This window comes from Podarcis pityusensis (genome assembly GCF_964106645.2).
Source record: "Podarcis pityusensis genome assembly, chromosome: 2".
Taxonomy (NCBI): Eukaryota; Metazoa; Chordata; class Lepidosauria; order Squamata; family Lacertidae; genus Podarcis; species Podarcis pityusensis.
In genome coordinates this window covers 49,044,050-49,056,068 of record NC_138029.1, presented here as the reverse complement: position 1 = coordinate 49,056,068, position 12,019 = coordinate 49,044,050, and the positions used below count along the sequence as shown (strand labels likewise).

The 12,019-nt window shown below is 39.5% G+C and overlaps 1 protein-coding gene across 3 annotated transcripts in view; it reads left to right on the top strand.

The window, feature by feature from the left end:
* LOC308471314 (rho GTPase-activating protein 7-like) overlaps window positions 1–12,019 on the top strand; it is a 90,818-nt gene that overhangs the window by 33,523 nt on the left and 45,276 nt on the right. Inside the window, exon 1 of one of the 3 annotated variants that reach the window (XM_080995215.1) lies at window positions 4,391–4,454. The exons of the other annotated variants lie outside the window; for them this stretch is intronic. Within the exon in view, the coding sequence (XP_080851341.1) occupies window positions 4,406–4,454 (49 nt within the window). The 5' untranslated portion in view covers window positions 4,391–4,405. Of the gene's footprint in view, window positions 1–4,390; window positions 4,455–12,019 lie in introns of those variants that run through there. 3 annotated transcript variants of the gene reach the window in all.

Below are 12,019 nucleotides of genomic sequence, written 5' to 3'. Positions count from 1 at the left end.
TGAAGAAGGGGCAGGGAGATCTGATGTTCAAGCAGCACTCAGTGTTGTACAGTATTCTTTCAGTTTATTTTCTTTGAATGGTACACATGTGGAAGCCATAAATGCAATGTTGTTCCTTAAAAGCTGTTTAATACTTCTCTAGTACTGGTGACTAGTACTAGAGACTAGTACTGATCGCCGAAGAATTGATGCTTTTGAATTATGGTGCTGGAGGAGACTCTTGAGAGTCCCATGGACTGCAAGAAGATCAAACGTATCCATTCTTAAGGAAATCAGCCCTGAGTGCTCACTGGAAGGACAGATCGTGAAGCTGAGGCTCCAATACTTTGGCCACCTCATGAGAAGAGAAGACTCCCTGGAAAAGACCCTGATGTTGGGAAAGATGGAGGGCACAAGGAGAAGGGGAAGACAGAGGACGAGATGGTTGGACAGTGTTCTTGAAGCTACAAACATGAGTCTGACCAAACTACGGGAGGCAGTGGAAGACAGGAGTGCCTGGCATGCTCTGGTCCATGGGGTCACGAAGAGTCGGACATGACTAAACGACTAAACAACAACAGTACTAGAGACAACTTTCTGGCAAAGTAGTTTCCCCACAAACCATCAAAGGAATTTGTTTCATAGAATCATAGAGTTGGAAGGGGCCCTGAGGATCATCTAGTCCAGCCCCCTGCAAGTTTAATATCACAACTGCTTGTGTCTTACATGCTACTATTCATAAAAAAAATTCAGAGCCATTTACAACAGTCAGTGCAGATGAAGCATTTGAGCAGTGGTGAGTCATTTCTGAAACTCCCCATTTCCCACCCAGAAGCGATTTAAGATGTTCATTTTTGTGCATCTTCAGCAGTTGTTGCCCGTAACTTCCGGCATGGTGCAAAAACTTATGGCAGCCATCACAACTCTCTCACCAGGCTCTAGCCTCAATGCAAGCGGAAAGAATTGTGTCCCTTCATAACCATATAGTCACGTGGATGGCACGCAAAGAAGTATGGCAATATAGACAGTTAATGCATGGCTAAACCTAGATCTGAATGAGATTGGTGCAGCCTCTTACAGTCCCTGGCCTGCTGTCACCAACTTTCAACCAGTCACAGGAGACAGCTCTGTTCCAGAGTGGGATTTTGTTAAAAATATTTTGGGTTTCTTCACATTTTTAGTTTCATTTTAAATTCAGAGTTTATTTAAATTGCAGTCATTTACTGTTAAAATGCACACTTCATTACATTTGTTTATTTAAATAATTGTTTTGTGTACTTATTTAAAATGAAAACTAAAAATGCCCTTTTACGTGATTTTAAAGTGCCCTTTTGAGTTTGTCTCTCCTCCACCTTGCAAAATTCCAGCATACCGCAAAAAAAGCATCTCCAATACTTCCCCTTTGATGTGCATAAATGAACAGTGTCTTGCCTGCTGTCTCCTTTTAATGAAGTGTCAGTATGACTGTGTGAAGCTATTGTAAAAATAAGTTAAAGCCTAAGGGGAAGATCTGCAGGGCTGTGTACCGTTGGGAGATTGGTAGTCTGTACAGGAGAAGATTAATGGAGCCAGAGGCATAAGTTTGGTTAGAGAAGGGAAGGGTGATAATTGTTAAATGATCTTCCTTAAGCTTGCTGACCAGTGACAACATCTAGTTGTTTCTGTGAGTGAGAAGAAACAATGAAAAAATGCAGACTGATGGGGGGAGCTGAGTTTTGTGCTAATGGTATTTTGTTGGGTTGGTTGTTTCAAGGGCTGTCTGGTCGAAGTTTAGTTTGGAAATAAAGAACCATAAGAAGGAAGAGCAAGGGGCCTTGAAGTTGCCCATCAACAGTGAACACCTGAACTGCAGAGTAAGCAGGTACACAGGCAATCTGGTCAGAGTCTTCCCTGCTATGATGAGATGTATTGTATTACTACTTCAATTATAGTAATCCTATCTGAATGTGCATCTGCACACATAAATTAGCATATGTGAATCTTCACCTTCCTTTTTCATCCCCCCCCCCCGACAATCCATTCCCTCCTATTTTGGTGATTTGTATCTGGCCACCTTACAGATATATAACAACATGATTTAATTTAATTTAATCAAACACATAATTTAAAAGTAAGATGGTAACACTAAAAGTAACAGGCAAATATCTCTAAGCAATGATCAAGCCCAGCGGAGCATTTAAAATTATAATACAACCACAATAAAAGAGCATGACAGGTTTCAGGTCCAATTAATATCATTACAAAAAAAGCTACAGTAATACAGTAAGCAAAGATTTTCAAGGCCTGAAGTGATAGGTGCTTGTCTAATAATGCTTGGAGCATTAAATAAAGTGTCAGATTACTACAAGTGAAAATCTCGGTCAGAAATTCAAAACTATCTAGTAGTAGGAAGGTCTACTGAGTTTTCAGTGGCTAAACTTAATATCATTTTTAATACAGTACACGTAAATGTCTGCTGATTTTGTTTTCTTAGTGCCTATATGCTGAGAGACAGCTATTAGAGTCCCTGGATTTCAAACAGAAAGCATAAGTCTTTGAATGGAATTATAAGTTATGGGATAGGAACAGAACTTGTACCTGTGGTTCTGGAGAAAGTGAGGATCTTCCAGATTTTCTTTTAAATGCTATCTACAGCTTGGCCAATGAAGCTGTACTGGCATTGGTTCTTACTGGACCACCGTTTTGGAATTCTGCGCAAAGGTTTGTTATCTGTAAAAAGGCGTCGGTGAGACAGTTGAAAAGATGCTGTGCTTACCCCAGAAGGGGGCAGCAAAGTAGCAGCATCTACTGCAAATCACTACTGAAATACAAGAGCTGAGATTAGAAACTGCAAATAACAATCTTCTTGCTTTCACATGGCAATGCTTTTCTTTTAAAAAAAACCTGGAATGCTGAACTAAAAGGAGAATAGGCAATGTGGACAACTTTTTAAAAAAATTCTTGAAACCACCATTGCTGCATTTTCACTAGCACTGATTCTTGCAGTCCTCCTTTCTTATCAGGCTTTAAGTTTCATACTATTAAGTCACAGTAATTTATCAAGGTACCCAGTTCTGCTAATAAAATAACTAGTTCTTTAAACCCTCAGATTTAGCAGGTATTCTGCTTACTGTAGTTTTAAAACAGATGTAATACAAAATTGGTAAGAATAAACCTTTGTGCATTCCATAAAGATCCTCTTAAGTGTTGAGATCGGCAGAGGAGGTCCTTTTGGTAGTTCCACCATTATCTTCAGAAGTTTAGGGGGTGGGGTCCAAGAAAGGGCATTCTTGGGGCTTTAGTGTAACCTACTTGATTACTTCATTATTTCTAGATAACTGTGGGTGTTGGTTGTGATAAATGGGTATACATAGGATGCAGCTGAATGGGTGTAAGGAACTCCAGATGGCTGAATTTCAGTTTGGGGTTTGTTGACTTTTGAAAGCAGATTGCTGGTATGGAGGGTAGTTTTGCCATAAAACAAGCTGCTAGTAGCTATCCTGTTAAAAAAACCACTCTGAATTAGTGTCATAATGTTTCACACATAGCCATAGGCTCTGTTTGAAATGAAGGCTACTGTAAGGAGTCTGTCTGCATGTGAATAAGGCTGAGAGGTTGACTGTTCCTCAATGGGAGCTAATGATTAGGATATCTTTCCTTAAAGATAAACCTCTTGTATGGTGGGGTCTGAATTTTGTGACTAGCAAAAATGAAACAACGTTGTGGTTTTGAATGTTGGATGAGAGAGAGAGGTTCTAACCCAATGACCCCCCCCCCGCATGTCAGTTTTCTGCTTGCTGGATTTAATAATGTGATTCCCCTCCCTGCAAATCAGAACTGACAGTACAGAACAGAAGCAGAAGAATAGCTCATCTGATTCCTACCTCATTTTGCTTTATGTGGAGAGTATGTTGCTGACTGGCTAGGAGGAGGAAGGTGTGTTCTCTGGGGGAGAGATGCAGTTATTGCACCTCCTTTACAAGTATGCTTTCTTCCACTATGTTGGGTTTCTATTTTTGTAATTAATATTACAAAGTATCTCTCCTCCAAAGGAAAAAGGTAAAGGTAAAGGACCCCTGTGAACGACTCTGGGGTTGTGGCGCTCATCTCACTTTACTGGCCGAGGGATCTGATGTTTGTCCACAGACAATTTTTCCAGGTCATGTGGCCAGCATGACTAAGCCGCTTCTGGTGAAACCAGAGCAGCGCACGGAAACGCCATTTACCTTCCCGCTGGAGTGGTACCTATTTATCTACTTGCACTTTTTTTGGCGTGCTTTCAAACTGCTAGATTGGCAGGAGCAGGGACCGAGCAATGGGAGCTCACTCCGTCATGGGGATTTGAACCGCGACCTTCCGATTGGCAAGCCCCTAGGTTCAGTGGTGTAACACAGTGCTAAATGCTGTAGTACTTCACTGCTTGAGATGGGAAGTATATAGTACACCAATGGAGGAAGAAGCAAAGGGAGGATTGAGAGGCCACTTGTTATTACTTGGTAGGTGGAAGTGTTGTAATCTGAGCTCTCCCAGTTTTTCCCTGTTAACTTCAGAGTGCTCCAAAAGTATGATATAACGGTGAAGAAGTACAACTGGCATAAGAGACTCTGTTGTGGTTTCAGTTCTAATGGAAGAAACAGTTGCTTGAAAATTGAAATGGGAACAGAAACCAGTGTGTTGTTCTAACTCAATTACCGAGCTTGACGTAAACTACAACAATGATTTAACCAAAGAAACCATCATCCTGCCAGCTGACTGTCCACTCAGCACTATGCTGTGAGCTGTGGGAACAACCAGATGAATGGCTTCTTCACACCCCCCCAAAAAAAAATCAGCTGCAGATGGCAGGATAAACTTTTTTTCTGACTTCATGTATACACACAATTTTGTAGCAAGACAGCCCCAGCCCAGCCTGTAGTAAAAATTACACCATTTGAAGTTTGCAATTGTTGGCATCCATCTGTTTCAGCAGGCAGTGGAAGAGTGTGCCTTCAGGGCTGAAGTCAAACCATTGGAGAGTTACATTACTGCTACAGGACAGACATATTTTGTTGAAACTTGGGCCAATGATGGCATCTGATTGTGCTGCTTCAGTCTCTCTTGATTTGTTGCCACAGGGGCTTGAAATTGTGGAGATATAGTTTGTTGAGGCTTCTGGTTATTTGAACCCCTAGGTACCAGAATTTGGTGTGGCAGAGTTTTACCTTTGTGATGTTGGTGAATTCCTTTTGGGTATGCAGGGTGTGTGGGGGTTGAAGCACATAGCCTCAGATTTTGCAAAGTTTACTTGTAGGCCCAACATCATTGCGAATGTGTTGAGTTCTTTAGTTAGGGTGGTTGCTGTGTTTATACCAGTGTAAAGTTGTGTGAGGATTTAAGTATGCAGTTGAGGTATCTCTTTTGAATGTTAAAAGATGTTTGTAATACATTTTGAGTTCTGTACTGGCAGGTGTCCAGAAGCAATACCTTTATTGGGATTTCTGCATTTCTAAAGGTTCGATATGGACTTTCTATACAATGGGGAGCAACAAAACAACACAACTACATAAAAAGCAAACAGTGAAAGATGCTGCCTTCTTTGTTACCACTATAAATACAGGATGGCTTCAAGTGACAGCAGGAACCAAATACCAGCCAGGAGCTGGATTTACTTCCCAGTGTCTTTGAAAGGCTAGATCCTTCCTTCCTTTCATTTCTTACTGCTTTAAATTTTTAAGGGGAAAAAAATCTCAAAGTGGTTTACTGCATATTAAAGCATCAAATAAAACATTACTGAAGAAAGTCAAATATAAAGAAGATTGTTGTTGTTTAGTCATGTCCGACTCTTCGTGACCACATGGACCAGAGCATGCCAGGCACTCCTGTCTTCCACTGCCTCCCGCAGTTTGGTCAAACTCACGTTGGTAGCTTTGAGAACACTGTCCAACCATCTCGTCCTCTGTCATCCCCTTCTCCTTGTGCCCTCCATCTTTCCCAACATCAGGGTCTTTTCCAGGGAGTCTTCTCTTCTCATGAGGTGGCCAAAATATTGGAGCCTCAGCTTCAGGATCTGTCCTTCCAGTGAGCACTCAGGGCTGATTTCCTTCAGAAAGGATAGGGTTGATCTTCTTGCAGTCCATGGGACTCTCAAGAGTCTCCTCCAGCACCATAATTCAAAAGCATATTTTTCTAAAAGAAGATAGCTTCTGCAAATGAGGACCTACATAATTTCCAAGGTTGGAATAGCAGGAAATCCTAGGTGTTGGTTGCAACTAATTTATCATTGAGAGTGCACATATAAGTGTGACTTGGAATACTCTTGAGGGATATTTTATCAGCTATGTTGATTGATGTTTAATGGGCCAATGAACATTTCAACACAAAGTGTAGATAATAAGTGAGGCATACAAAGTACATACTGTGCAAAACCCTGATGGCTTCCAAACACAACACAATCATGCATCTATATTGTAAGAGGGTATAATGCACAAAATATTCATCTTTTGGCATCTCCTGGATTTACTGCTGAAGCTGGCACCTAAATAAGGATCAGCTGCCAGGTGGAGGAGCACAGAATGTTCAGGGAGGACAAGTCAAGTTTTTACTTGTTTTGAAACATCCAAACAATATTGAAAAGTCCATGGAAACGTGATTAAAATAACTCTTTGCACTAGAAAACAGGAAACCTTTGGTCTAAATATTACTTTAAAATATTGGAACGGGGAGCAGGGGGAGAGAGTTATAGAAATATGTGGTTCACATATTATACTTTTGTAAATTTGATGTAGTTTTCTAAACTGACCAGTTTTACATGGAAATGTCTCCTCTTCTGTGGTTTTATAATAAGATTTGGCCATGACCCCTGGCATCCCTACTTAGATAAAACAAACAATATTCATGTATGTTCCTTCAACATGATCCTTAAGGAAATGAGCTTTTAAAAAACAGATAAGCGCTGACAATATTTTGGAACGGTACATCCAGGAGCTTTTCCTTTATAAATATGACAGGTTCAAATTACTTTGGTGGGGTGACAGAGTGAGCTAAATGGAATGTCTTTGTGCCTGTTAATGTTCAACATGATTGAATGTGACCTTTCAGGTTACACAGAACTCTTCAGCAGAAGTTACCTGTTAAATTCAAAATTTCATAAAACTGCCTCACTGCTTTAGACCAGAGGTCAACTTACTTAATACTTGGGTTTTATAAACAGCTAAACAAAATCTCTGGGAAACTAAAAGAAGAACATAATATCAATAGCCTTTCCCTGTTCTTTGTCCCCAGCATTTGGTAATCAGAGGTATAGTGTCTCTGAGCTTAAGGTTCCATTTTGAGCAATTATAATTGATAGTTGGGTCTATCATTCATTTAAATTGTCTAATTATTTCTGAAAGCCACCTCATCTAGTAAGAACCATTGCATTGTTCAATTATTGTCTTAAGCATGAACTTCCTAGGTGACCAAACTACTATTAGTTCAGTCTGAGCCCCATTCATGCAATAGTGGGGTGACTGTGGCCAACATAAGGTGACTGCTTATAAGGGTCATTGAGATAATTAGGGTTTTTCATCCATTGTTAATAATTTTTCAGTTACCTAAAAGGACAGTTCTGATATAGCACAATTGTTCTAAATATAGCAGTTTTACCAAAGTCGCTCCTAATTTCTAGTTAGAGATGTTTCTAAGTGTTCACTTGAATTATTTTTAAAGGATTTCATAAAGTTTTTCCAATGTGACTGACTATTGCATTTTATGTTACATTGTTGCCTGTTTGCACAGCTTTAAGCTCCTCTTGGGACCTCTTCAATTTGCTTTGGCTTCACTTTCCTGAATGATTTTGTGTCTGCTGTTGTTCGTCTTAATTGTAAAAACTGCATTTATTCCTACGCTCTATTTCCTGTGCTTTGAGCAGTTATGAATCTATATTAATGAGTCATGTTCTATTATCTGTTAATTTCTTTGAAGCTTTGGTAAGGAACTTTATGAAAAAACTGAAGTACAAGTACATTAAGTCTACAGAATCATCCCTACTAATATGTTGATACCCTCAAAGAATTTTAAAGGAAGAAAAAGCCACACTATCTCTTTGTGGAAGCCATCCTGATTCTATGTGAGCAAGGTGCTTTGTTCAATATGTTTAATAATTCAAGCAAAAATGATGTTTACCACTTTACCTGGTGCAGACATTAGACTGCTAATTTCCCGGGCATCCCGTCCGTCCATCCGCCCCCACCCCCGCTCTAGAGCCTTTCTGTTATTTTATTTTTTAAAATTGCTTCTTCCAAATATTCCTCCAGATTGTAAAGCAGCTGGTTTTAGAAGTGTGATGAATAATTTTAACTGTAGAGTTGTTGGTTTTTGAGCTCATGCTATTTGGCATGCGCGACTTGTTTGCAAGTACTATAGTTCCCTATACTGATGAGCACGTGTTGAATGTAAATCTGAAGGTTTTGTTTGATACTCCCATAGAATAATTGAATAGCATTTCTGAACATTATTTTGGCATGCAAAAAGTGCAACTCTCTGTAACTGCCTCATGCAGCAATAGATTGTAACATGATTTGTATTTTTAACATTAACACGCGCACCCTGCAACTTCAAAAGAAGTAAGTGACTTGAATAGTCTGCTTTGTATAATAACTGTTCATTCATCTACCCTTCGCATGGTACCTAGAGCCTGCTTAACTAAGGTCATAATTATTCATAACTGCTTACTTTCGGTAAAAGCTTGAGGCAACCCCACATTCCTATCTGACTAAAAGCCTTTAGCATTTCTTCCCAATGTGGTGTTATCTAGATTGGTTCAGTACCGCTAAAGCTGCTGCTCTTATGATTCAGTTTGATATTAGCCAATTCTTCAGGTATGAAGAGAACACACCAAAAAGGGGAGCCTTATCATAGTATGAATGATTTATATTCTATTGGCTGGGAAAGGGAGAATGCCAAAAATGTATTTGGAAGAAGAATGGCTTAGCTTAGACTGGTGGCAGGGTAGAGAATGTAATTTATTTATGGCACCACTTTGAAACTGGCCTATGTGGGAGGTGGCTGGATTTATCTTGTATAATCATTTGTGCCTGTTGATATGGAACAACCATTGTTTCTAGGAAGGCGGGATCAACATCTCTTTCCAAATGACACCAAATAGTGGAGCCAAAATGTGGAAATTGGTATTATTGGTATCAATGGCATGAGATAGAAGTGTGTCTTATTATTAATTTTTTTGGACCAGGCATATTATTTTGCTATCACATAGCTATAAAATTATTCTGTAACGCAGTGATGGATAAGATAGAGTATTTAAAACCACTATGGGAATCACATTTGAACTGTAATATTGAGCCAACTAAATGGCATAAACTTTGGGAGAAATGGCCATTTAAGCCTGTATCAACAAGATAAAAGAAAATACGGTGGTACCTCGGGTTAAGTACTTAATTCGTTCTGGAGGTCTGTTCTTAACCTGAAACTGTTCTTAACCTGAAGCACCACTTTAGCTAATGGGGCCTCCTGCTACCGATGCGCCGCCGGAGCACGATTTCTGTTCTTATCCTGAAGCAAAGTTCTTAACCTGAAGCACTATTTCTGGGTTAGCAGAGTCTGTAACCTGAAGCGTATGTAACCTGAAGCGTATGTAACCCGAGGTACCACTGTATTAAGATTGGTGGCATCTTTCACCTCTCAGAGGCTACAAAATAAACCGTCAATCCAACCCATTATATTGGAGGAGTCTTATTAGCACATGTAGTGGAGCTGTGAGAATGTTCAAGGTTTTTGGAGTTTAGTAATAGATAAAGGTATTCGTTTTACAGTTCAAATGTAAATCCCTTTTTAATGATGGCAAATTTTAGCTCAAAATTGGAAGGTAGCTGCTGATTTGACCCTTGAGGAATGATAAAATAAGATCTAGAACACTGCACTCATGGAAAAACTATCCAAGCAACTTAAGGCTCTAAAAAAATAATACACCAAACAAAGACTATTTTGAGGAAACATGGTATATTTTTATTCAGCATATCAGAAACAACAGGATGAGGACACCGCCTTCAGCACTTGGCAATTTCTGGCATAATCTGTGGAAACAATTAACATGATATTATATAATACCTACAGTTGATCTTAATATATACACATGATTTGTGAAATAACTTACCTCTGTGTGAATGATATACAGGTACACATTGAATGAATGGTAAGGGAGCAAGAATAGGGGTTCCTTTGAGTTAGTTTATCTGTGTTTACTGTTCAAAATGCATAAATAAAGACTACATAAAAAGAGAACTGGAACAGCAAGAATCAATTAACCCTTCTTTAAGATAATTGAAGTAAATATTTAAATGCAGAAGTACAAAGTGCAGAATGGGCATGAATCTTTAGCAAGATACCATCTAACTTGATCAGTGTGAACTTAAAAGGATTTTGCTTTCAAAAAGGTGTATAAGTGGTGTCTTAATTCAAGAAGATTAAGTAGGATATATCCCAGCTCCTGCTGTACTTGGCTGGTGCCAATCCCTACAACTTGACTTGATTTACATTTTCTGATCATGCTTTCATATTGGACAACTCTGGAGAGACTTAAAATTCAACAGATGACAGGTTGCTACTTTTTGATCTCAATCTGACCATACTCAGTCACTGGTGTATATTGGAATAAAGTGCACTGATCTTCCAGAAAACAGTGGCATGTGATGAGTGTTGAAAGTCCACTACAGTTTTGCCCCCCAAAAAACCCTATTCAAACAATAAGTGACTATAGCACTATAAACATCTCATTTGGAAGGGCCCTTGGTAGAGTCTGAGAGGTTCTGACTTCTGAGAAGTAATGGTAGCTGGTATTCTTCATGCTGCTTTACCATCTGAAAGGAGGTAGTTAGGAACAACAACAGTCTTTGTTTCTGGGTAGACCTTGCTGTCAGCCTGCTATGTCAGTCCAAAAGTGTGTGTGTGTGTGTGTTGCTCTTGCTACCTTGTGAGGGACAAAGTCTGTGCCACTTAAGAATCTAGTTCAAAGGCTGGAAGGATTTATGTATACTAGTCTTTGTCTCATGGCTACTTCATTTGCTAATTTTTGCACTTAGGACAATTCAGGAAGACACATCCACAATTTTGGGGGTTTGCTGTAAAGATGCATGCAAATAGTGGACCAATGTGAACTGATATTTCCAGGATTGACTGACACTTGAATATGTGGAGATGATAATAGCGAATGCAACAGCTATGCTGCTTCATAAATGAGTGGCACAATCAACTTTTCCTCTGTCGTAGCTTTAACTTTAACTGCCTTTCTCTCTGGGGTCAATGCTGAATTCAGGTAAGATCAGGAATTTCCGAAGTAAGGTGTTCCTTCAGAGTTTTTAATGGCTCTGTTCTGTGACTGTATTTGTGGTAGTCCAGATTTCCTCTGCTTTGGACAAAGGAACCTGTAACCTCAGAAGGCAGGCCTCGCTTTCATGGTTGCTGCAGCCCTAGAGTGTAAACAAAGATGGGTTCTTCTATACTTAAGGAAATCTTCCAACAGCTTGCAGGAAGTTACAGGGTTTAGGAGTGTTTACACAGTTTCATTAAATAAAAATAAAAGTATATTTGTCTTCCTTGGAATGTGTTAGAGAGAGCAGTTTCTTAGTAGTTAAGAAAAGCAAGATCAGAGCCCATCTGATACAAAGAAAATTTGCCACTTGTAAATTAGATATAAAGCTGTAAGCTTGATCGTTATGGTAGCTGTCTGGGCATTCCTTTGTTAGAGAAAGTGCTTGTTATTTTTATAACCTGCCCTGGGATTTTATGGTGAAGGTCAGGTATGAAATCTTACAAATACATTGGAGAACTAATAGCTCTCCTGTTCAAAATGCTCAAGTGAGAACTTTGAAGATGACAAACCTTCCTACTACCCCAGCTAGGAGGAGCGCAATTATATGAAGTGGTGTGGGTGTGGGTGTGGAGTGGGTATGAGGACAAAAAAAGGAGTTTTGGAAACAGAGAAATGGCCAAGAGTTAGCTGGAGGCTGGCAGCATCTTTGGTGTTGAGTGTCTCTTTGGTGTGTAAGAGTGCACATGTTGCTTGCTGGCTTCCACTTACTCTTTTTGT